Source organism: Mytilus californianus, unplaced genomic scaffold, assembly GCF_021869535.1.
Source record: "Mytilus californianus isolate M0D057914Y unplaced genomic scaffold, xbMytCali1.0.p SCAF_4, whole genome shotgun sequence".
Taxonomy (NCBI): Eukaryota; Metazoa; Mollusca; class Bivalvia; order Mytilida; family Mytilidae; genus Mytilus; species Mytilus californianus.
The window spans coordinates 14,445,716-14,473,450 of record NW_026262690.1 but is presented as its reverse complement, the minus strand read 5'-3'; the positions used below and the strand labels follow the sequence as shown (position 1 = coordinate 14,473,450).

At 33.6% G+C, this 27,735-nt stretch overlaps 1 protein-coding gene across 1 annotated transcript; it reads right to left on the bottom strand.

Annotated features, from left to right (window-relative positions):
• Window positions 1–114: 114 nt before the first annotated feature.
• Window positions 115–24,297, bottom strand: LOC127737524 (gigasin-6-like). The gene is made up of 6 exons (XM_052248333.1): window positions 24,015–24,297; window positions 17,162–17,364; window positions 16,064–16,228; window positions 10,231–10,497; window positions 7,385–7,638; window positions 115–1,751 (listed from the first exon to the last, which is right to left on the bottom strand). The coding sequence occupies exons 1-6, from the start codon at window positions 24,120–24,122 to the stop codon at window positions 1,186–1,188; spliced, it is 1,563 nt and encodes a 520-aa protein (XP_052104293.1). The 5' UTR covers window positions 24,123–24,297; the 3' UTR covers window positions 115–1,185.
• Between the last annotated feature and the right edge of the window lie 3,438 nt (window positions 24,298–27,735).

The window sequence follows — 27,735 nt, the reverse complement described above, 5'->3', positions numbered from 1 at the left end:
TGTTTTTTGTGTTGGTTTGCTGTCTTATTGTCGTATATTCAATGTCTTTTTCTTCATTACAATTTGTAAAAAAAAATACATGCTGGAATACATATAATTTATTGTACAACAAGACGAAGGGGAATATTTTATTCTAATTAAGTGCCACGAAGGGCATACACATTTGACATGACAATAGCATCAATATAATTCGAGATTAGAACAAATAACTTTTAAAATAAAACAAAGTGATATAAATCTTTCTTGAGTAAATATTATTAAAGGGGCATACGATACAGTTATAGTGGAGATAATAACGTCGCTAATAAAATCACAAACATTTAAAAAAAAAAAAAATTATTTCACCAATTTAGAGCATACTTATGTTGAGAAGATATTCCAAATTTTTTACAAAAATCCGCATGTGTTTATGTTTTGAAACAACAAAGTAAGGTATGTCTGTCCAAAGGATAGAAAAGTCCAAGAAACAGAAAATTTGAGTAAATGCCTAAAATGTGGACCCCAGTTATCTCTTAAATTAGCACATGATAGTATTTAAGACAGACAGACAGATACCATAAACATACTAATGTATACACAGGCCAGAGTCTGAGCTTGTTTTGCTATATGATATAAAAACTAAATTGACGAAAAAAGGTCATTTATTCAAAATCATAAAATGCAAAAAATACATTTTGCAAATAAAAGATTTGACATAAAAGTTCATAATTAATATGAAATTATAATACATAATTAATACGGAATTACATCAACTAAAATCATATCAATTGAACAAATGACAAAGAATAGCAAAGGTGAGGAGAAAAATCTGCTCCACTAATAAACATATACTAGTATACATATGATATCTACTTCTAAAGATAAAATTAAGGGAGGTATGCGGGTGGGAATTTTTCACAAATTGTTTGATAAGAATTACAAGTTAACACGTCAAAGGCTTGTGATAAACGGAAGTGATCACAACGCATTTACACGTGAACTCGTATAGCAAATAAGATTAGTTTTTTTATTACATATTTGAATTGACAAGGTGAAAGTTAGCTTGTATGCAAATTTTCGTAAAAAATCACCGTGGGATCAAAACTGTATCGTATGACCTTAAGCAGCTGAAGCTTTAGATATTTACACTAATTTATGCCAGCAAAGAAATAGAAAAGAAAACTTTATCAAATATACGTTATGAAATTATTGATCAACTCTTGAGAATGTTGGTGGCTTGTTGTTACCACATCTGATACAGAAACTGTTGACCTTAACAGATAAAATGGAATCATCATTTGCATCGGGAATGAAAAGTATTTTCCACATATTCATCAGGTACTTTATAGTTCCTGTTGCAGTGCCTTTGAATTCATCTTTAGTGGATTTTGGCCATAAATTCCATGTACCATTTCCATAGATTAGACCTAGTTTGCCATTTTCCTTCATCTCTACGATAATATTCCCGTATATCGGACTATTGTAATGACCAACGTAATCCGTCAAACTTCGTTTTGCCTGAGTTTTTGTGCTATATCCTTTATATCTAGGTTCCGAAAGCTGTTGTATTATTGACGAAGCATTTAGCCACGGCGAGACATTCAGAGCATTATCCGACAGGAAGTTGTGAAGCAGGACGCGGAATTTATACGAGTTATCATCTTGATCTTCCCCATTCATAGAAGTAAAGACACCAACTTTCTGCTCAGGAAATAAGGTCATAAAAGATCTATAACCGAAGGTACTGCCACCATGTAACAACATATTTTTACCTGCAATTAAAAATTGTTTCAACAAAGCATGATAACATTCATGCACCAACCATCAATATGTTAACCATTTTTTTTTAATGAGGAGTTTTTTTTTTGGTGATTTGCCCAATGGTAGAAAATGTATTACTTCCCTTATTTATAATACATACGAAGATAAAGAATTGAACTACCATTGCTGTCGAAAAAATAAGGTTCTGCTTTTAAAAAAAATCAATTAATAATATTAAGAAAAAACACTGTCGAGGTTGATGGGGTGTAAATAAAAAGCGACAGATTTTTATGATACTTGCCAAATTTAGTTTATATCATGCTAATATTAACAGCCTGTCCTTTCCTAGATTAAGATATTTCAGTATTACACCAGAAACTCTACACAAAAATTTAGGACAAAAGGGATGATTTTTCTTTCCCTATTGTTAATTTTCCCTTTTTAGACAGTGATGTTCCTTTGGTGTTTACTAGTATATATCCCAACTCGTTCGCTATGCCGGTGTCTGTAGTGACGTTTTAGATTTCAATGAGCGTAATCTATGTATTACAAGTAAATTATTAAGTCAGGGATTTCGTTACCACAAATTACTTAAAACCGTTACTAAATTCTTCCATATATACAAAGATTTGGTTTGAAAGTTTGGCTGTACCTGTAGAAAACTTATTACACACGGAATAGCACATCCTAAATATTACGGTGATGTTGTTAACCGAGCCCGGAAATTTAGATACGATCCGAGTAAACTTATCAATCCTTTAAATAAACTTATTCTAAAAGGTTACCTTTTCAACAATGTAATTAAATCTTTGAATATTGTTTTCATTGGTATAAATATTGAGTTTGTTATCAGTAAATTAAAACCATACTAAATATTAAACATATGTACTTTCACGGTACTACAATCTGTCGATACCTATATTTTGGCATTGCACAAGGTCATGTTTTTCTCTGACTGTTAATGACGTTTTCACACTAAATTCATTGGGTGTTGGATGTGTACTGATTGATATTTTAGTCTTAGATACATGGTTTTTTTCATTATTTGTTATTGGCTTTGAACTAGCTGCCAGTAACTGTGAGAATTCTCAGATCTGTACTTTTTTGTTGGTAGGGATGAGGGATGTATATATACCCTGCCATGTCCTGTCTGTGTTTTTGTTTGATGTTTTTCTTTGTATCGATCTTATGAGTTTAGCCTTTTTCAACTGAATTTTATAGTTTGTTCTTATGTTTTGCTGTTACACCACTGTTCCAGGTTTGGGGAGGTTTGAGCGCTTACAAGCATGTTTAACCCCGCCATATTCTTTATGTGCCTGTCCCAAGTCAGGAGCCTGTAGTTCGGTGGTTGTCGTTGGTTTATGTCTGTCATAATAGTTTTTCGTAAATTATTTTGTTATAAATTAGACCGTTAGTTTTCTCAATTGAATTGTTTCATATCTTTCATGTCGGGGCCTTTCATAGCCGACTATACGGTATGGGTTTTTCTCATTGTTGAAGGCCGTACGGTTGCCTATAATTGCTTACATTCCCTTCATTTGAACTTTGGTGGATAGTTGTCTCATTAGCAATCATACTCCATCTCCTTATTTTTATATTGTAAAAAATATTAAAAAAGGTGTGGGTTACAGAAGCTTTTTTCAAGCTAAAGGCTGGGAACTATTGTCAAATTTTGTAAAGTTTATACATGGAAAACATATTTAGTGTGAACAGAAAGAAAACTATATGATAGGATTTTAAAATTAAATTATGAAGCAATAGCCAAAATAATGTACTTTCAGAAAATATAAGGGAAAGTTGGGGCTACAGAACTCGTTTTCTTATTACAAATCAAAATATGTAAATTTTCTATGCATTCCTTTGTAAAATTAGATTATCTGAGATATGTCCCCTTAAATGGCTGCTGAGATGGAAAAAACATTGACTCATAAAAAAGGTAATCTGTTAAAATAATAAGTAAAAACACACAATTTTCTTCCTTTAGATACAAATTCTTACAAATGAATTGCATTTCTATGTAAAATCAAAGAGATGATAGCTCTGAGGTGGAAGAAGATGCATAAAAGGTAACTTGATTTACAATGGAAGCAGCCCACACAGACCCACCCTGATGTGTCCCATTATTGCTTTCGACGTATTTTTTCCTTCAAATAATAATATTCTTTAATATTACTCATGTCTCTACAAAAGCTGACTACACTCAACATAAAAATCTACAAATACTGTTGATTCAAATTAATTTTTTTTATAATTCTATACGGTCGACTTGATGCAAGCAATTATATCAGTAATTGATTAGGTTTCACTTGAAAGTTTTTCTGTCAAAGGTACGTGTAGATAGTTCACTTTGGGTATTCCGACTTCTTTCGTACAAAAAAAAATCTGGCCACCATGATTTTAGTCAAGTGTGCTTAAAGTAGGGTTTAAAACCAACATCAATCAGTTAAGCATGAATTGTTATAGTTGTTCACAGTTCCTTGTTTTTTCATTATAAACATATAATTTATTATAATTTTTATGCCCATCGGGCCCAAAATTGATTAATAAAATTTATCTTATCTTATCTTATCTTATCTTATCTATATTAAAAACTGCTAAATATATCCAATGCAGATTTGTCTCAGATCAGGGATTGGGTTTTGAGCACTTGTTAACATTTCAAACCCGTCCATTCTCTGTATGGTCTTGACCCAAATCGGGAACCACCAATTTGTTGGTAGAATCATATTTGTTTTTTATCTAATATTTTTACACAAAAGTACGAGAGTAGGGATGTCCTTTTCCGTCAGGCGTCAAACGTTCATTTTCTGAAATGTTTCATGAAAAATAATACGATTGACAGCAACAAATTACTGGTTCGGTACTCGAGGGTCGTAATGGAAGTACCTTATGACGAATAACGGTAAAAAGCTGGACTATTTATTCGTCAAATCCCGTTTTTGATCACTTAAAACTTTGAAACGTAAGGCAATAAAGGTAATCATTGACATTGGGGACATTCTGACAATGACTGACATGAAAACTACGTACTTTCGATATGGATTCCGTCAACTGACATTAGTTCGTACATTGATATTTCTGTCAACTGACGGTGCATCGTTTGAAGTGTAAAACACCAGTAAATTTACGTGTGCGTTTGACTCTTTATTATCGCAATGACATACTGAAATATTCTAACTTTCGTTTTAAAAAACGCTTGTTTTTCTAAAACCGGAATATGACTTGATTGCGTTAAAGATCTGAACACAGACGGAACAACTAAATCCGTGTAATTTTGAGTTTAAGTCGTACTCTCCGCGTAGATACTTGAAATTAACATAAGATGCATTGCATGAAGTAATGAAAATTCTGTTTATCATTTTTTTTGAAACTTTCGGATTCACAATTAAATTTCCCATTTGTACACTTGCGCAGATACGCAACCAACGTGGTTTGGATTAACCCGAATAGTCCAGTTGTTTTATTCCGATTACTCCAACGAGAAACGGCAGTGGGTGGAGGGCGCTGAATCATTCGAGTTAGTTTCGGATTACAATTAAATTAACGCATGCGTACTACCAAATCTACATTAAAAACATCCGGTTACAAGTAAATAAATAACGTACATGTAATAAGATGAAATCTAATAATTGACATAAATAAAAAGGTATATATTAAAACATTAAAACACAAAAAATTATAACACTTACGATAGTGATTGTTTTTTTGAAGCCTAACTGTACATTTATCTTATAAAATGATGCAGATGCTATTTTACAAACTTGAAACCGATCATGTGTAAACATTGGTGTCAACATATGGCACGGAAGTTATGAAATTGTAAAGCACAGAAAGGGATACGGCAACACTCATATATATTGTATAGATGAGTTCAGAATAAGTTCAATACTTAACTCCTCATTTCCAATACACCAGAAACACAGAAACAAGTAAAACAATAAACCATAGTATACGGTACTGTAAACTCTTGTGGCGTTAGCAACTCCAAGACATTAATTTTATACACCTAATATCAGACATTGTGCTAGACATGGTATGGGCTTTGCTTATTGTTGAAGGCCGTACGGTGACCTATAGTTGTTAATTTCTGTGTCACTTGGTCTCTTGTGGAGAGTTGTCTCATTTGCAATCAAACCACATCTTCTTTCTATCCCTTATGGAACTGAATTGTTTGCCGCAAACTTGCAGCAGACTTGCTGCAAGCTTGCCGCAAACAAAAAGTTTGCAGGAACACAGAAAATAGTGTTTGCAGATGTTTGCCGCTAGCTGCAAACTTCCGGCAAACATTGCAGCTTTTTGCTGCAAGCTTGCGGCAAGTTTGCAGAAACATCAATGTTTGCCGTATGATTGCCAGAAAGTTTAAAATTATAAAGAATGTTTGCCGCAAGATTGCAGAAAACTTTGACCATTCTATATGTTTGCCGCAAGATTGCAGAAAACTTTGACCATTCTATATGTTTGCCAGAACATTGCAAGAATTACACAATATTGACTGGGCATGCCTAGTTGGCACTTCCTGGAAGTTTTCAATTTGAAATTGTGGCTAGGTCATGTTGGTTGTGTTTGGAAAATGCATTTCACAAATAAGAGATCAAGGAGGCATTTTGGGTCAATAGATAAAGATATTCAGTATGTAATTTTGTAAGTACATATAATTCATAGAATGTTTTAATAAAATAATTAATGTTATCATCATACATAATAAAGTAAGCAACTATATATACATGTATGTGTGTAATGAAAAACTTTAGCTATTATAAGTTTGAATTTTGTAACTGATGTATTGTACCATGTTTATTAAAACTACATTGTAAGTTCAATTCTGTTATGCAATTGTTACCTAGCTTTATACTCAATACACATTTGAGATTTATCCTTTTTCATTTCTTAATACAGGTATATGATGTCATTTGAGAATGACCCCTGCCCCCTTTTTCAAAACTCAAATGCATGTATGTATTTCCTTAAATCTTGTAAGTTTGCAAGAACTCTTTCAATGACTGTTTGTATACAGACATGAATTGATTTTTTAAAAATGTTGCTGTGTAATTTGAAAGAGATAAATTAAATATGTCTACACACCTGACATTGGTATAATGTGTAGTTCCTGCAAGTTTGCCGCAAGTTTGCAACAAACAATTGCCGCAAGCTTGCAGCAAACAATTGCCGCAAGCTTGCGGCAAATCTAATTTGCATAATTATGTTTGCAGCAAGCTTGCCGCAACCTTCATTTGCATGGTAAAATGGTTGCGGCAAGTTTGCAGCAATGTTTGCTGCAAACTTGCGGCAAATGTTTGCCGCAGAGCTTATTTTTCGGTAAGGGATATAAACACAAAAATACGTGTACGCTATCAATCACACCCTTTCATGTCTTTTTGATTAAACGAATAAATGAATAAAGTAATATATAATTAAAGAGGGTGCCTGCATGATTAACCGGCAATAAAAGAAAAATCAACAGTATCAGCAAAAGATAATAAAAATGCAATCAAAGCGCTGTTCCTTTGCTTTTTGTGTTTTTGATGTGCATGTACTGATTTTGTGTCATGGATGGATAACCCATATCCTGGTTTCTTTTTATATGAAGAAGTAATCATCTACACATTACAGAAAAACAATTTCAGAAAATATCACCATGACTCACCTCTATATGTTCCGAGTTTAAATCCCAATCCATATCCTGTTTCTTCCGTTGGCTGTATCTGATTTTTGAAATATTTATTGACTGTGGTGTAGGATAAACCGATATGTTCTTCGTGTAATGCATCAAAATAAGACTGATTCATTAATGGAAAGCCAGATTTGTCAAGGCCTCCATTCAAATGGAATTTCATCCATTTAGTCATATCTTCAGCATTGGACATAATAGCACCAGATCCCGCCCATAATCCCCACTCCCTATAAAGAAAATATATACCGTTTTATTAAAATAGTTTAATCAACACTGATATTCACCTAAAACAGTCATTAATCATTTACAGCTTGTATATAACAAAAAAAAATCATTATTGAAAATAGAGAAACGTTTTGAAAGTTTATTGCTATTTCTAATGTTCTTGTGTCTTTTGCTGCCATATTGGTATGTTGTCAATCGGCAAACCTCGGCAGATTCCGGTTATCTAAATTAAGTTCGATATGGGTACCGGAATCTGCCGAGGATTGCCGATTGATACTTTTTTGGATTTTGTTATTCTAATAAAAATGATTAAATACTGAGAAAGAATTTTACTTTCTTGCAAGATTTATTCTACTTCACTGTTTCAAAATTGTTTACCAAAGTTTTGTTATACATTTTCTGATTGAAACATCAGTTGCAAATTACTCACTTGCATTTACCTGTTACATTACATACCTGTGATATTCACTTTAAGACTGGTTTTCACACGGTAAACACTTAGTTGTTTTATATAGAATGCATTTGATTTCGAGTTGAAGCGTCGATCAACAACTTCGATAGATTTAAGAGAAAAATTTTAATGAATGTTTTTGAAAACGTTTTGTTATAACTTGAGCGGTAGACCCAAACGATCTGTTCCGTGAAGTGATTATAAATATATCAACAGTTTTGGTACAACGGATTCTGTTGTTCAGTTATCATTTCAGCCAAGCATGGATGACAACGGTCTGTTGAATTTATCATCTAAACCAGAAGAACAAGAAGATTTCGGTGAAAAATTATGTCCTGGTGCTATTGGTCCTTCTCAGTCTTCTGATATTGAGCTCGAGGGGGAATAAGAGTTAAAGGTCCAGTTATTGGAGAAAAAGAGAGATGCTTTAAGAAAACACAAGCTAAGAGAGCGCATAAGGCAGCTAGAGAAAGAAGTACAGGTGATGTCAGGGTCTATTTTCGGGGAGCAGTTATAATAAACAGAAACAGAACAAGAAGTTAGGAGGCCTGAAAGCAAGGTGTAGGTGCACATTGAATTTAAGCGAATATTTGAGTTATCTAGTGACAGTTTTAAGTTTAGACATTATGAGTTTTAACTCTTCCTATGATAGTATAGTTTATCATTTATTTTACATAGAACAGTAGATTTTAAATATTCTGAAAGCTTAGTGCATAACGTTAATTAACAGTTTTGGTTGACTAATTACCCCCCCCCCCCCCTCGAGTTATTTGAATCGTGCTCATTAGAACTGGGTTGAGAGGCAACTATTTACGAGAAAGGCTTTGTTAAATTCTGACCTCTTTTTATAGCAGGGGGAGAGTTTTGTAGCAGATTTCTCTTTTGGTTTTTCAGAGGGCTGATTTTAGCAGATCCCTAATTATATTTTTTATGGACACTAGGGAGACTTGTTTGTTAGCTGACTCTGTTTATATAAACCATTTATATAGTGTGCCATCTCAGTACTAATATGACACTTCTTTTTTTTGGCTGACCTTCGGTTTTGCGGGTTAATTTTATGCAACTATATTTTTAGAATTTCTACCTTAATAGTTCTTTAAATTGTTTATTGAATTGAACTATTGTGTTGTGTGATACCATATCATCAGCCTATTAAAATGTTTTATTATACATGTTTTTTCATGACTTCGAAAGTAATTTATATTCAATTAAGTTTTTAACTAGTCAGAAATGCATTTCAACTACTGTACACTCAACATTTTGGATATTACTGTCAGACGCTTTTCTTGTATTCATGCAGACATAAGCTTTGTTATTAGCACCATTTTTCATTATCTTGATTTTATGTAGTAGAGATGTGGTATGATTGCCATTGAGACTACTATCCACCAAATGAAGTGGATGTAAGCAATTATAGGCAACATATGGCATTCAACAATGAGATAAGCCCATACCATACAATAGGCTATAAAAGGACCCAACATGAAAAATGTGAAACAATTCAAACGAGAAGACTAATTTATAACAAAACAATTTACGAAAAACAAATAAGACGGACATGAACCAACGACAGCTCCTGAACTACATGCTCTTGATTTGGGACAGTCACGTAAAGAATGGGGTGTGGTTACCATGTTTGTGAGCGCTCAACCCTCATCTTACCTTCGACAGTGGTGTAACATCACAACATAAGAACAAACTGTAAAAATCAGTTGCGATTGGCTAAACCCAAATGATCGGTATGAGGCACAAAACAACTAACATAAAAACCGTTGCAATAGACACAAAGCACCAAAATAAGAGTATTAAGAGTACTCGCAGTTACTCAAAGCCAATTACAACTATTCTCCAAGACTACTGTATCAATCAGTGTAGTCACAATAGTCTGAGAAACGCATGACCTTGTGCAATGCAAAAATATAAGTAAACATTTTTTATTCTGATTGTTAAAGGTCCTTAGAAACGTTCGTTGATAAAAATATGCATCGCGGAAATGACGCGATTTTCAAACGCTTGGCACACAGCCAATCAGTGATGACATCGGGATCAAATGTGAAGATAAGGAGGCGTGTTTCTTCTTTGATCGGCATCATAATATGGTTCATCTTTTTAATTAGAAATACATTATCTGCGTAAAACTTACCTGCTAAACGCTAATGGCACTGGTACAAGGTAGCCTTTTGATCGAGGACCCTTATCGTAACCTTGTGCAACATTTTCTACATCCGCCACAGTGGTGATAAAAGTAGATGATGTCATTCCAAGGGACTTGAAGATTTCAGAATCCACTAATTCCTCCCATGTATGACCTCCAAGTTTCTCAGACAGATAGGTAGCAAAGCCATACATCATATTACTGTACAGGAAAGATGTTCCCAAACTCTTAACAGAATTCATATGCTTGAATCGACTGAAAAAAAAATTTATAGAAAATTTATCTTCAAGGGATTACGAAAGATTTCTGCACATACCTTATAGGTACATGAAATAATCTTACAATTTATGCTATTCAGGTTTGAAATAAAAGATATTGTTTTTTAGTACACTATTGACATAAAGTCTGGCATGACACGGGTTATGTTCTTCTCATATATGTTATGATGGTATGATACTAAACCCCTAACGGGAAGGATTGTGCTTGATATTCATATGATGAAGACATAATCTTTCAATCAGTTTAATTGAAGTCTGGAGCTGGCATGTCAGTTAACTGCTAGTAGTCTGTTGTTATTTATGTATTATTGTCATTTTGTTTATTTTCTTTGGTTACATCTTCTGACATCAGACTCGGACTTCTCTTGAACTGAATTTTAATGTGCTTATTGTTATGCGTTTACTTTTCTACATTGGCTAGAGGTATAGGGGGAGGGTTGAGATCTCATAAACATGTTTAACCCCGCCGCATTTTTGCGCCTGTCCCAAGTCAGGAGCCTCTAGCCTTTGTTAGTCTTGTATTATTTTTAATTTTAGTTTCTTGTGTACAATTTGGAGTTTAGTATGGCGTTCATTATCACTGAACTAGTATATATATTTGTATAGGGGCCAGATGAAGGACGCCTCCGGGTGCGGGAATTTCTCGCTGCATTGAAGACCTGTTAGTGACCTTCTGCTGTTGTCTGTTCTATGGTCGGGTTGTTGTCTCTTTGACACATTCCCCATTTCCATTCTCAATTTTATTATCAAATATGTCTGGCCTGTAGGTAATTTTGATAGTTTTACGCAGATATTGAATTAAAATGACAAATGATCTCCATGGATATGAGATGTGTTAATGTTGATACAACTGCATACCAAATATCATTAACGTATTATCAGTGGTTCCCCTTAACTGACATCATCACACACTTAAAAATGTAAACTCAAAAGTTTCAAAGTCAACAGACCATGATTGAGGATGCGGGGCCAAATACATACCAAGTTTTATTGACCTACCACTAGTGGTTCCGCATAAAAAGGCCTAATCACAAACTAATACATTCTTGACGCCACCATCGTCAGAAACAACATGCCTTAGTTTTGCCTTTGCGATTTCGTCAAAGCGAGAAAATTACAACGATTTGGTCTTCATGAATAGGGATGATCATAAGCAATAAAGATTACTCTGTCTTTAGATTTCCTAAATATTTTGTCATTAGGCATCTCTCATCAAAATGCACAGAGTATTAAATATGGTCTAATAAAAATAAACTGAACTTTTAATGCTAAATATATCAAACATCAGTTCTACAGTATTTGAGGAGGTAAACAAAGAAAAAAAGAAAGAGTTTTGACAAAATGTCAATAATTCAAATATTAAACTACAGTTTACAACAGAATATAAGTTATGCAAAAAGATTAAGAAAAGACAAAAGTATTCCCAAAAAGTGAATCAAGTTAAACAAAATACAAAAAATAATGAAATGGTATCGAATTCACAAGATAAGAATTAGATTGAAAAGAAAAGGAAAAGGAATTAAAAACCAATTGTCCAGAGAGCAATTGAAGGTATTTCCACTTTTGAATTTCAAAATCATTGATAAGAAGTCACTTCCGGTTTACACAAAGTTACTACTGGCATCAAATCATAGGTTTCTTCATACTGATTACAAAAAATATGGTTTCTATGTGCTTTTGCCTGAAATAAGGGAGATCATTTGTTACTTCCGTTAAAGAACATGTCACTTCCGGATTCACACGGATTCCAAAAATATATGGTTTCGATATACTATTGGCAGAAATAAGAGACATAATTTGCTACTTCCGGTTTACAGAAGTTCACATCCGGTCTCAATAATAGGTTTTTGCATGCCGATTAGAAAATATATGATTTTTCCATGAAAGAAGTGGATAATTGCTACTTCCGGTTGACTCAAGGTCACGCCCGGTTGACATTTTCAAGGAAAGAAGTATCCAAACCTAATGCAAAAAATCCTATGGCTTTATCATGTACTAATATGAAGTTGTAGAAAAAGTCAAAATCTAGAATGTTAAATTCTCATTTGACCTTGTACTCAATTTCAAGGCTATAAAAGGATGATCGCAAATCAATATGTAGGACTCGGAGGTGCGATGGGGACGCTGAAGTGCGATGGTCATGCTGAAGTGCGATGGTCTACGCTGAAGTGTGATGGTCCGTTCGCTGATGTGCGATGATCTATTTGACGCGTGATGACTAGTTCAAAATTTACAAACGTGCAATTATTATGACAAGTAGATTTTCTTAATATTTAGTAAATAAATTTACATTTATTATTGTCTGCATACTAAATGAGAGATCGTCCTCTTTGATTTTCTACATGTGGACATAGTTCTGCGTTATTCTGTACAGGTATTTTAGCATTTTATCTTTACGTTGATCCTCTCATGAGTTCCTCGTTAACCTTAATATTATAAACCAGAGTCTGTCTGCGGACCCGTATGTATTTAGAGAATGTCACGTTCCATCGTACGTAAAAATGAACCTTTTGAAGATTTCGAAAATGAAAATCGCTACAGAGAGAAAACTTTTCCCTATCCACCAACCCTCCCCGTTTCTCGTAGTATTTAAAGTTTATAAGCCCCTTATCAACTTAAAAACCTGGAAATTGCTGCTAACATACAAATTGACTTCTACATCGACATGAAAAGAAATGAAAATGTAGTTTGTGTAGATCATCGCACTTCAGCGTTACCATCATCGCACTTCGGCGTAGCTATCAACAAGATAGCGTCACAATGCCACCATCGCACTTCAGTGTGATGAAAAACGCACTTCAGCGTCAAACCATCACTCGGAGTACCATCGCGGTTCAGAGTCTTACAAATATACTCTACGTCTATACTATGTATGATTCATGGTTTATATCTCCATACAACTTATTTTAAACTCTCCTATTAAAAGGGACGGTACTTTTTTTACCAAAATTTTTTTTTGTCATTACTTATTACGGTTTCTAAGGAAAAGGGAAAACAATCAAATATTAAAATTTAGATCATGACCTTGACCTCAAATGTCTTTTCGTGGATCAATGACATCAAATCAAAATACCCTAGGTCTCTATAACTTACAGTTAATGAGTAACATTCATATATCACTATGTCAAATACTGAATGGGAAATAACTCTCATATGGAGTCTCCGTTTCGCTTCGGACAAAATTTAACAAAATATCCTTGGATGCTACAAGGTATTTGGCAAGATAAATTCGTCTTTAAAAATTTATGGTTGCGAAGGAGTAGACATTACAAGTAAAACAGTGTACGAGGAGATAACTCTCACAGGAGAAAGTGTACGGTTACACAGGGTCAACTGCGAATGTGTATTTATTGTTCGATATCATGTACCAAAAATACTTTTCGATATCTTGTGAAACAAAAACAAAATCTCGACATCAAAAAGTGGCGGAAGAAAAAAAAAACAATTGTTCAGAGAACAATTGAAGGTCTTCCCACCCTAAATGCATATATTTTGATAGGAAAATATTCACTTTCGGTCCAAAATGTCAATTCTGGTGTCAGATAATAGCTTAATTCACGCTGATTCTAAAAATATATGATTTATATATACTTTTGCTTAATATAAGGTAGATAAGTAGGTACTTCCGGTTTTCAAAATTTCACTTTCGGTTTCAATTGAACCTGCCCGGCTTCACACTGATTAAAAAAAAAGTTTAAGCAACTTTGACAAGAAAATAATGCAAAATGGCTACTTCCAGTTAAGAAAAGGTAGTTTCCGGTTGACCTTCTTCAAGGTCATATACAGCTAGTTTTAGATAAAAGAGGGGTGAAAACTCCAATTGAATGATAACTTTCCCTTTCAACCAAAATCTATGTGTCGTGGTTTCTTTTAGTGGACAAAGGACCTCAAATCAAAAGACCCTAGGTCTCTATATTTTATGGTTTTCTAGTTACAATTACATTTCCCTTATTTCAAAAAACTCTTATATGGAGTCTCCGAAACGGTCCGGTCAAAATTAAAAGTAACATTCTGAGGATATAACGAGAAATTCGAAAATAATTTGTAGCTTTCTTTTACGGTTGCAAAGGAGTAGTCATAACAAGAAAAACAGTGTTCATGGAGATAACTCTTACAAAATAAAGTGTTCAGTTAAACAGGGTCACTTTCAAAAGCGTATAAACTGTACGATATCATATACAAAATACCTAAGCGACATATTTTGAAACAACAATGCAGTGAAAGACAAAAATAAGGTGGTTAAAATAATTTCAATATCATAGATTAGAAGTTACTTTCGGTTTACTTAAAGTTACTACTGGCATCAAATTAAAGGTTTCTTCATACCGATATGGTTTGTATGTACTTTTGCCAGAAATAAGGGAGTTAATTTGCTTCTTCCGGCTGAGAACATGTCATTTCCGGTTTCACACTGATTTGTACTTACTCTTGCAAGTTAGCGCTGGTTAGTGATCTAGTCGTAAATCTGTATTTAAACTTACTCTTACAATTTCTCTCTGGTTAGTGATGAGCCTAGTCGTAAATCTGTATTTGTACTCACTCTTGTAAGTTATCTCTGGTTAGTTATGAGTCTAGTCGTAAATCTGTATTTGTACTTACTCTTGCAAGTTCTCTCTGGCTAGTGATGGGTCTAGTCGTAAATTTGTATTTGTAATTACTCTTGCTAGTTCTCTCCGGTAAGTGTTGGGTCTATTCGTAAATCTGTATTTGTACTTACTCTAGTAAGTTCTCTCTGTTTAGTGATGAGTCCAGTCGTAAATCTGTATTTGTACTTACTCTTGTAAGTTCTCTCTGGTTAGTGGTGAGCCTAGTCGTAAATCTGTATTTGTACTCACTCTTGTAAGTTATCTCTGGTTAGTTATGAGTCTAGTCGTGAATCTGTATTTGTACTTACTCTTGCAGGCTCTCTCTGGTTAGTGATGGGTCTAGTCGTAAATCTGTATTTATACTTACTCTTGCAGGTTCTCTCTGGTTAGTGATGGGTCTAGTCGTAAATATGTATTTATACTTACTCTTGCAAGTTCTATCTGGTTATTGATGGGTCTAGTCGTAAATCTGTATTTGTACTAACTCTTGCAAGTTCTCTCTGGTTAGTGATGGGTCTAGTCGTAAATCTGTATTTGTACTTACTCTTGCAAGTTCTCTCTGGTTAGTGATGGGTCTAGTCGTAAATCTGTATTTATACTTACTCTTGCAAGTTCTCTCTGGTAAGTGGTGAGCCTAGTCGCAAATCTGTATTTGTACTTTCTCTTGCAAGTTCTCTCTGGTTATTGATGGGTCTAGTCGTAAATCTGTATTTGTACTTGCTCTTGCAAGTTCTATCTGGTTATTGATGGGTCTAGTCGTAAATCTGTATTTGTACTTACTCTTGCAGTTTCTCTCTGGTTAGTGATGGGTCAAGTTGTAAATCTGTATTTATACTTACTCTTGCAAGTTCTCTCTGGTTAGTGGTGAGCCTAGTCGTAAATCTGTATTTGTACTAACTCTTGCAAGTTCTCTCTGGTTAGTGATGGGTCTAGTCGTAAATCTGTATTTGTACTTACTCTTGCAAGTTCTTTCTGGTAAGTGATGGGTCTAGTCGTAAATTTGTATAATCAGGAACGCCCATTCTATGAGCCAATATGTCAACTACAGTTGCCTCCTCTTTCCCAGGAACAAAACTAAATCCGGAATCCATCAAATCTTTCACTTTTGTGTTGAGGTTGTAGCTTAAGAAGGAAACAAAACATTAATGATTCGTAGAACATTAAATTTTTCGTTTAATGATCGTCTTTAATATTTAGACATTTTGTTTACGTTAGGCTACCAGCTATCAATTTGAATACATATGTTGTAATGTTTTTATTACATTTAGTTTTATTATACAGCCAATTTTATATGATAATCCAACCAAAGTCGGACAAAAATTAAGTATTTATCGGTAAAAAAAAACTAAAATAAATCGCATAAATGATTGAATAAAGGACATTTCAGATATGTTTTTCCTTTTCTAAATTACATTTAATAACTGGAGTGGCATAATTTTACATAATATTCTATATATATAAGGCAGTAAGATCAAAGGGGAAATATACAAATTGTCGATTAAGTAGGGTGTTTATTCCTTTCATGGAATATTATAGCATTCAATTTCGTTGGATGGATATAAATCTGCTGCTTTAAAAAGCATTGAACACTAGTTTCTAAACGTTCAAGTGATACACGGACTGTTTAGGAATTTAACGAGAAGCTGTCTTTTTAATGACTTTAGTATCTGGGAAAACGTATAAATTAGTAAAAGATGGGCGATGCGAAATGTTTCGTCAATAGTTAATACACACACATTAATACCAACAGTCATACGCCATGATATTGCTATCACTAAATGTAGAAAAGAAAAGCTGCGATATATTTAATTTTAGTAACGACCGAAAGACTTATCTAAAATGGATCTATTTTAAGTTTTTTTTCGAAGGAAATCGGGTCTACCTAAATCTATATATAAGACTTATGATATTTAATTGTTATCCGAAATTGTTAATGTATTGCTTTTCGTTTTTATTTTGGTTGTGTTTTGCTCTTTTTGAAGTGTTCTTTATAAATATATGTAATCTATATCATATCTATATATATATCAACACAATGTAATGAATTGTATTTACTTTTGACTGTCAGCCAACTGTTTGACAAGTAGTGTAGCCGCAAAAGCTTTTGAAAGCGAACCGATTTGAAAGAGAGTCTTGTTTGTTACTGGTTTCTTGTCCGGTATATTGGTTACACCATAACCTTTGGCAAACAATATCTGGTCGTCCTTTACCACACTGACAGTTAAACCAGGGATCCACTGGTTGCAATGATTCATAATCTGTGTCAAAAATATAAATAATATGTAGCATTATTGTATTGCACGAGAAGCTCACTATTTGGTAGCGCTACCTAACAAAGTATGAATAAAACAAGAGGCGAAAAATATTGAAGCCGAGCAAAGAGACAATCAAATTAAACCTTGTTGTATGTCTGTCTTAAGTCAAACCGGCAATACCTTGGCTAAAAACAAACGACGGAAAGACGAACAACAGTCTACCAAATGCTATTTAGAAAACTAAACCAGCGCAACACGAATCCCACCCAAAACAGGGTGTTATCTCAGTTGTTCCGGAAGGGTAATCAGCAGATCCTGTATCGCATGTGACACCTGTCGTGTTACTCGTGGCATTTAAATGCTGATGTTTCCGTGAATAAGAAGATCACTTTAGTGTATCCATAACTTATCTAATTGATCAACCAAGTCCAGGCATAGTAAAGTTGTAATTCATTTTCCACTTTTTATCTTTTCAATATCTATTACACACTCAGAAATATTTTCCTTATCCAAGTTCATATAATCATGAGGATTTAAATTTCATATAAATTACACGAGTCGGTTTGGTTAAATCTAACGGTCTAAGCATAGGGATAGGGACTGGTAATTTTCTTTTATTTGGGAAACCTGGGAGGAAATATTGGAAGTCCCCTCCTTGAAGAATGAAAATAAATTCAAGGCCCCTTCTAAAAACATGAAAATTTCAACCCCCTCAACAATTCTCAATACTTTTATTCTTTATAACTAAAATACATGCATACAATTTCTATTTACATCATTTTGAGAAATCAATAAAATAAAATATTACGTAAGTAGTGGAACTACAGCTTAAATCACAGGCGGATCCAGAATTAATGAAAATGGGGGAAGGGGTGGGGTGGTAATTCTGGAAATTGGAATACATACCAACGAATGGGAGAAAAGAATAAAAAATGAACAACTTTATGCTTAAAATCAAATAACATGATTTTTTAGGGCGAGCAAAGGGGGCATATGCTCTCTCTTGGTGGTGGCGTTAATTAATTTGGAAATGCCTGTTATGGTCTCATTGACATTTACTAATTTATACAATTTTAGCACTTGTTCTTATCCTTCATTAGAGAAGTTAGTAAATTAACTTCAGATAAAAATACTAATCCGGAAGAATATGTTGATTTGGATCTTAAAAATTGAGCCGACCGGAGTGTGGCAAAATAAAATTGGTATCTTTTTATAATTCCTTTTTAAACATTTTATTGTTTTTATTATAGGGTAAAGCATCTCCAGGTTATAAAGAAAAAATATTCATATAAAACATGTTTAAATGCCCTGGTTGACTGATCTAAAACTAATACAATCTATATGCTCAGTGATGTGTTTTACTATTACACTGTATCTAAACTACCCCGGCGAAAAAAGTTTGGACTCAATAGTATCTAATGTCCGGTACGGTGACGGACAATCAACAGACAGAGAAATGTAGAAATTCTGTTTATTTATATGTTGTTTTAATGATATTGAAGAATATACATACACATATAACTATTTTCGATAGTGTGATGTAATATTTTCTACAACCGTTCTAGATCTATGGAGAAATAAGTAAAAAGGCACATCAAAATGGTGAATTGAGTGAACCCTGCCTCGAATTTGTTTAATTTCTCTTTAAATTGAGCACATTGTACGGAAAGAAAGGTACGAAAAGAAAGATATTAACACGGATATTTCAAGACTTTTCACTATGATCGCCTCAATATTTGCATGTCTGTGCATGGAATGAAAGAAGTGGGTCATGTCAAAATTGAAGCACCCGGTTTTGTCAATGTGTACGACCCGGTTTTGTCCTTAAATTTCACAAAGCAGACCCGGTTTTGTCATAGAAAATAATGCATAATCGCATGACAAAAATTAAAATATGGCGTTCAACAGCAGTTTGAGGGATCGTTGAAAAACATTTTCTTCCAGAGGATAACTTATAACCTTTTTGAATCCGTAAACACTTGAATTCCTGCTATATTAAAACAAAGCAAATTTCAATTTTTTTTTGTATAAAAAAAGGAAAAATTTAAAAGAAATGAAGGTTTTGTAACGCAATTAGATTTGTTTATATCAACTGTGTAAATTTAAGTGTTCAAACTTAAAAAGTGTACGGCCTTGAAAATTTAAGGACGCGCATTTGATATGTGATTTTCTGGACAACAAGATGATTATCTTAATGTTCCGCTCTACTTAAAGGGGGAGACAGTATGATCGTTTGAAAATAAATATTTTAAACTAAACGTTCATTATAAAGCAAGAGAATAAGACAAATGTATATGCATGCAGAATCGCCCAAGAAAAGGAATTACCATGCGGCGAAAAGGATCACAGTAATAGTGCGTTAAAAATCTGTTTACCCCTCCTTGTTACAATAGTATTATGTATAATAATGTTTTATCTCTTTTCTTTTCTTCTTTTTCTTTTTAACATTAACAAATTCTTTAATGCACTAGTATGAAGTTGTTAACAACTGCCCTATATAGTACAACTATTATATATAGGTTTATCTCTTCATTGTATAATGATTATCGTACATTGACAAGTGTTCTACAATTTAAGCACGTTGGTCAAGTTTAAAATTGTCAATATGCAAGGGCGGACCGAGGCCATGATTTTTGAAAAGGGCATATTCATAAACGGATTTTACACCGCCGAGCGTAGCAAGGGGAACTTTTTTTACGATTTTATGCTAAATAAAAAATTATATATAAATCATAAAAAACATGATAAAATAATTATTTCTAGCCACCAAAAGGGGGGGGGGGGTCGTCGTACTCCCTCTACCCCCTGGATCCGCCACTGATATAATGTAACTATGTCGTAAACCATCATAAAATTTAATAAAAGACGAAAAAACAGAGACAGCCGCCAATCGCATATTTACTATAGGGGCTCTGTAATCAAATGAGTTAAGCCTTTTTCAACTCATTGAATTTTATAGTTTGTTCATATGTTGTGCTGTTAAACCAGTTTATTTTTTTTCTTGATTTTTTTTGGGGGGTGGAGGGGGCGCTTACACGTTCAACCCCGCCATTCTGTATGTGCCAGTACCGAATCTAGGAGCTTTTAAATCGGTTGTTGTCTTTTGTTGCTGTATATCATACATGTATTTGGTTTTTTTTTTTAATATTTTGTACATGAATCAGGTCGTTAGTGTTCACATTAGTTTTTTTTTTTACAGTTTTCATTTCGGGGCCTTATCTAGCTTGCTATGCCGTATGGGCGTTTCTCATTGTTGGATGCCGTACGGTGTTCTATATTTGTTAACTTTTACGTCATTTGGTCTCTGATAAAAAGCTGCCTCATTGTAATTTTTCACGGGCTAAATTGTCACTTAGGTTGTTCTACGAAGACGAAAGCGAAGATATTGGACGTTATAATGTTTCAAACCAACTTTTATTTATAAAAAGAAATAATTCTTTCATGCCATGCTCAATGCTCATTTTAACATAGGTAGGCATTATATTTGTTAAAATTTTTAAACCAAGCGTTAGCAAGGTATAAAATATTGACAAATATAATGCCTACCCATGTTAAAATGAGCGTAGAGCATGGCATGATAGAATTATTTCGATTTTAATAGGGAAGTTCAGAACTTGTGTATTTCGAAGAGGACATAAAATACACGTTCGAGAGGCAAACTTTTGATTTGAGATATCCAAAATGTTCTTATAGATATAAGAAGATGTGGTATGAGTGCCAATGAGACAACTCTCCATCCAAGTCACAATTTGTAAAAGTAAACCATTATAGGTCAAAGTACGGCCTTCAAAACGGAGCTTTTTCTCTCACTGTCCGTCAATGGATGATCGAATGAGTAAATATATTGTAAACATAGCGTATAGTATAGTAAAGCATACTATCCTTACTCTTTTGATAAATTGATATGGTAACACAATCATCCACATCTTCTTATTTTTACATCATTACAGTAGTATAGAAAACAAACAAGCATTTGTTAGATGTATTTCTATTTGTACCCATCTGATGAGTTAAGCGTTTTTCAACTGATTTTTATAGTTCGTTCTTATGTTGTACTGATACACCAATTTCCCAGGTTAGAGGAGGGTTGGGATCCCGCTAACATGTTTAGCCCCGCCACATTCCGTATATATGTACCTGTCCCAAGTCAGGAGCCTGTAATTCAGTGGTTGTCGTTTGTTGCTTTGTTACATATTTAGTTTCGTTCATTTTTTTGTACATAAATTAGACCGTTAGTTTCCTCGTTTGAATTGTTTTACATTTGTCATTTCGGGGCCTTTTATAGCTGACTATGCGGTATAGGCTTTGTTCATTATTGAAGGCCATATGGTGACCTATAGTTATTAATTTCTGTGTCATTTGGTCTCTTGTGAAGAGTTGTCTCATTGGCAATCATACCACATCTTCTTTTTTATATCATAAGGAATTAATGTAAGTACATGCTATAAAGTATTTATTTCCATTTAAATTTAGTTCGAAGATAAGTTCAATAAGGTATACGTATAGCATCCAAAAATGTCTACTCCCTATTTTGAAAAGTTCCAGTTTGAAATATATTTTAACACGACATGTTTGTATTGCAATAACATCTTTATAACATCATTTTGACTCACATATTTAATTTCTTCCGATGGGCAATGTTCAGATCCGTGTTAACGTAGCTTTTCATAAATTTATGGTTTCAAAACAAAACAAAACCGGGTCCTATACTGAGGCAAAACCGGGTCCTTAGGTAATAAACAACATTGACGAAACAGGGTCCTTCCATTTTGATATGACCCATTTCTTTCGTTCCATGCACAGAAATGCAAATATTGAGGTGCTCATAGTGACTAGCCAAGCAATCTCTGTGTTAATATCTTTCTTTCCGTACTTTGCTTTCCGTACAATGTGCACAATTTAAAAAGAAATTAAACAAATTCGTAGCAAGGTTCACTCAATTCACCATTTTCATGTGCCTTTTTACTTATTTCTCCATTAATCTAGAACGGTTGTAGAAAATATTACATTACACAATCGAAAATAGTTATATGTGTATGTTTATTCTTCAATGTCATTAAAAAAACAAATAAATAAACAGAAATTCTACCTTTTCTCTGTCTGTTGATTGTCCGTCACCGTACCGGACATTAGATACTATCGAGTCCAAACATTTTTTGCCGGGGTAGTTTAGACACAGTGTATTAATCATGTAAGGAAACGGCTATTAATATAATCAGTGTTTTATTATTATGGAAAAGTTTTGAGAAATCCTACAAAAACTAAGGCATCAAACCATCAATCCCTGATATTGTCATTCTTCTGCTGAATAAGCAGATTCTAATTTAGTGTGATCAACAAATTAGCTATAATTTTTGGAAGTTTGAAAAAACAGAATTGCTCAAATCTAGTAAAAAAAATTCGATGCCCCCCCATTGTGAAGTATTTAAAAATTGGATACCTCCTATCCGTTCCCAAAAATTTTCAAGGTCCCCATTGATTTCTGCCCCCTCCCCCTTTCAGGTTACAAATGACCGATCCCTTAGTTCGGAATTTAGTAACTTATACAAGGCATTTTCTGTCAAAACATTGAATTTGCAGTTTGGTAAAAACATAGTAACTTTGTCGTATGATTTTTATAGCACCACGTATAAAGATTTAATTAGGTCCTAAAGACACATTTTCATTGTTACTTCTTAAACCCTTGATGATAATTAACTCCCGTACGACGGGGTTGTAGATTATCAGTCCAGCCAGAGCATACACAATTGCTGTTTTAAAGTCAAGTTACAGTAAATGGGTAACGTCAGAGATTTGTATAAGATTTTGCATAGAACTGCGGCATGTTAAACTATAACTAAATATCGAAAAAAAAATAATGCATTCATCTCTTTTATTTTCTGACATAATATGTGACGAATTCTTTCAAAATTGATGTACATTTGTATAGATAGCACATGGAATCGGTATACAATGTTCTTAAAATTGTATTTAGACCATAAAATCTCGAAAACCAATTTATAGATTTTTGTAAAAAGTGATATATTGTTGCCACATACATTTCTGTTTTATTGATACAAAATAATCATAAGATTTATGTTTTATCAAATCTGCTACATGTACCTAGTATGAAGTGAAAAACATGGAAAAATGACGCTTGAAAAGTTTTACTACGCGACGAAGCTACGCTTCTTTCGTCGCATTTTGTATTTTTTTCTACATCAAGAACACCACTTTGACTGATTTAAAAAAAAAGACGAAGTCTGTGACCCTATAAATACTTTACATCATTAAAACGGACTTTTAGTTAAAGGTCAATATGTAAAAGTTGTATGTTGTATGCCAAATGTTAACATAATCAGTGAAACAGCCCATTTACTGTTCATTGACCGTAGATATTTAAACAATTGTCAACTAATCAGATCGGCACAAAGAAAAAAAAACTATCAAAAAGAAAAAAACACAGAAAAGACTTGATCGCAGCTGCTGAAAGTTAGTTCAAAACCAATTTATACTAATAGTAAATAAACCACATTTACCTCGACTAAATTATCAATCAGTACATATCCAATGGACTGGGACTATTATACTATTATACTATAGTATAATAGTCCCAGGAATGGATTACAAGTAAGTGCAAAGACGTCATAAACATATTATTTCTTAAAACTAACCTCTTGTATGGTCTGGTCAACTTTATCCTCGAACGTCGGCTCAGACGCAAAAGCAAGAAGAAGACTTGACACAAATATTTGGCCGAGAAAAAGTTGTCGAACAGCCATTTTCCGTCATCTATTTTCTCTAATTTGAAAGCGTCTATCAAGCTTTTATATTAAAACAGAAGTCAATATTATTCTGTATGTTTGGCAACTAGCCTAGGAAACTTTATTTAAGCATACAGCCATCAATATTTTGTTAGCATGTTTACCAATGCATATGGAGACTGGTGTATTAAATCCGAGTTCATAACAAAAAAATGATTGAGTAATTAGTCTCGCTATTCATGATAATTTGAACCATATCCTGTTTGTTATGATGAATTAAAATGATCATAGGTGATGAAAGTAAATATTAAACTTCCATCGTTTGTTGGTATACTTAAAATACTTAGCAACTTGATAAAGAGCAAGTTCTTATGGATACATGTACATAAAAGGTTATCGACAAGCACTGAAAAAGCGGATTTTGGGGTTGGGGTTGGCGGTTTTTGAGGTGAAAGTGGGAGGCAACTAAATTTAGTCAGTATCCTATTTATACGCATGTTTGATATTCCGATAGTTAAGTAAAATATTAATGTCGCTTATCAGGACGCCTCCTAAAATGATTAAAGTTAGATACGAATATCATTTAATCTTTGGAAAGTCTTTGTGAGTTATTGCCCTTAAATGACATTTTTAACCATATATTATTCTTTTGGCATTAACCTTTAAAGGTATACATGTAACAGATAGATAGAAACTGTAAACAACTACTCGCAAAGCGATTTGTGTTAGCACGGACCGACAATAAAATTCTTCCATAGATACAAAGATATGGTTTGCAAGTTTGTCTGTACCTGTAAAAAACTTATTTCAGACGGAATAGCACATCCTAAATTTTACGGTGATGTTGTTTACCGAGCCCGGAAATTTATATAATCTTTGAATATTGTAATATTGATTTTGTTATCAGTTAATTAAAACCATACTAAATATTACACATATGAACTTTCATGATACTACAATCTGTCGATACCTATATTTTGGCATTGCACAAGGTCATGTTTTTCTCTGACTGTTAATGACGTCTTCACACTAAATCCATTGGATGTTGGATGTGTACTGATTGATATTTCAGTTTTAGATACATGATTTTTTTATTAGTTGTTATTGGCTTTAATCAAGCTGTCAGTAAAGGCGAGTACTCTCAGATCTGTACTTAGTGTCCTTTTTGTTGTTAGGGATGAGGGATGGATAAATACCCTGCCACGTCCGGTCTGTGTTTATGTTTGATGTTTTTCTTTGTATCGATCTGATGATTTAAGCCTTTTTCAACTGATTTTTATAGTTTGTTTTTATGTTGTGCTATTACCCCACTGTCCCAGGTTAGGGGAGGGTTGAGCGTTCACAAACATGTTTAACCCCGCCACATTCTTTATGTGCCTGTCCCAAGTCAGGAGCCTGCAGTTCAGTGGTTTTCGTTGGTTCATGTCTGTCATATTTATTTTTTCGTTAATTGTTTTGTTATGAACTAGGCCGTTAGTTTTCTCAATTGAATGGTTTCATATTTTTCATGTCGGGGCATTTTATAGCTGACTATACGGTATGGGTTTTTCTCATTGCTGAAGGCCGTACGGTTGCCTATAATTGCTTAATTACACCCACTTTATTTGAACTTTGGTGGATAGTTGTCTCATTGCCAATCATACCTCATCTCATTATTTTTACAAAGCAGCCAACGATGTAGTGGTGGTATGAAGTAAATTCTACACGGAAGTTCTTAAGAATGAAATTATACATTCTTCTACATTCAGGTTCGTGCGCTCCACAGAGAGTCATATAGTAAACAACCATAGTTATCATTACCACATCTCAGCTTAAGGCCTTTTCTAAACATTTGAAGATCCCTACTATCTATTGGTTACCTAAACTACACAAAAACCATAAAATATCGTTTCATCTCGGCCTCTAGTAAGTGTTCTACAACTATTCTATCAGTGCTTTTAACTAGTTCCTTAACTACTATCAAAGATCAATAATTTTTGTAATAAAGCATATGAAAAGAGTAAAATTAGCTATTTTTGGAGTGTTGAAAATTCTTTGGATGTTTTGGTTAAATTACGTGCTTTTAATGGTCCTTTTAATTCGGTTGACAGTTTTGACTCATCAACACTTTACACTACACTTCCACACAATTTTATCAAAGAGAAGTTTATCTATTTAATTGTATTTGCTGCGACTCATATAAAGCCTTCTGTACTTTCTGGAGGTGTCATGAGATGATTAAAGCTATAAATTTTCTCCTTTATGTACGTTTCGGTTATAAAGTTTAGCGAGAAGTTGATATTCCTATGGGCATCAATTGCGCCCCTTTAAAAGCAGACGTGTTCCTGTACTGTTATCAATCACAGTATATAGCCAAACGCAATATATTTACATTGTAGTTCGTGATACTGTATAAACTTACTAAATTTGTCAAAAAGGTGACTTATAGGTCTAATGGGCCGAGTGCAACATTAACTATACAAACTTTGTAATTGTGTCATATTTATTGACACATGTTCACTATAATTAACAAATTACTTACTTTTATAGAACCGATTAAATTCCATTTAATTGATATATTCAACAACACTTATTATTGTTGTCTTGAGGATATTTTCTCATTAAATGATCAACAATTCTCTAAATATACTGCTGAAATGTACCCAGAGGAACTTACTTTAAATAAATAAAATATAAACACCAATAAGGGTCCTTTCCTAGATTAAGAGATTTAAGATTTACACGAAACTCTACACACAAATTTACGACAAGATGGACGATTTTTCGGTTCGTATTGTCAAATTTCCTGTTTTGGACGGTGATGTTCCTTTGGCACCATCTTACATACTGTATATATGTTTCTATATTTCAACTCGTTCGCTATGCCCTTGTCTGTAGTGACGTTTTGATTTCAATGAACATAATCTATGTATTTATGGTAAATTATTGAGTCAATGATTTCGTTTCCATAAATACTCAAAATTAACCTTTACTTTTAAAATGCATTCATAGATACAAAGCTGAAGCTAGGGAGTGTTTTTTTTTGTTCTTCGGTAGTGAACCAGAAGAGGTCCATTTCTGTTTGTTTGCATTAGGAATACCTTCTGTCTCTCTTCTACCTCTTCCTTTTAAATAGGTAGTTTAGACGGCAGAGGAACATCACAAACATGGCATCGCTTAATCTAAGTGACATTAATAAATTTATGAATGCAGATATAATTGAATGTGAGCTGTGTGATAAACGTTTTTATGGTATGACAGTCTTAGTAGGACATCCATGTAGGGACGATAAACTGGATAGATATAAGAACTACACGGACAATAACAGTAAGGGGACAACTATTTGATATTCTGGAGAGAGGGAGGGGGATTTTTTGCGGATTTATTATTCATTTTGATCTGTCGCTAAGCATGTCTAATTTGTTCAGCTCTTACCAGACCACTATATTCATATTAAAAATCCTCCTGTCTCCCACCTCACTCCCAAAAAAATAAATATCAAATGGGTTTCCCCTTATTTAACACGAGTTTAACTTGATTAATTGTTCGTTGCTTATTTTTAACATCCAGTGACAAATACTTTATGCATGTTCAGGAAAACACGAGTTTAAAAGTCAGGTATATAATATAAAAATATAAAGATGTGGTATGA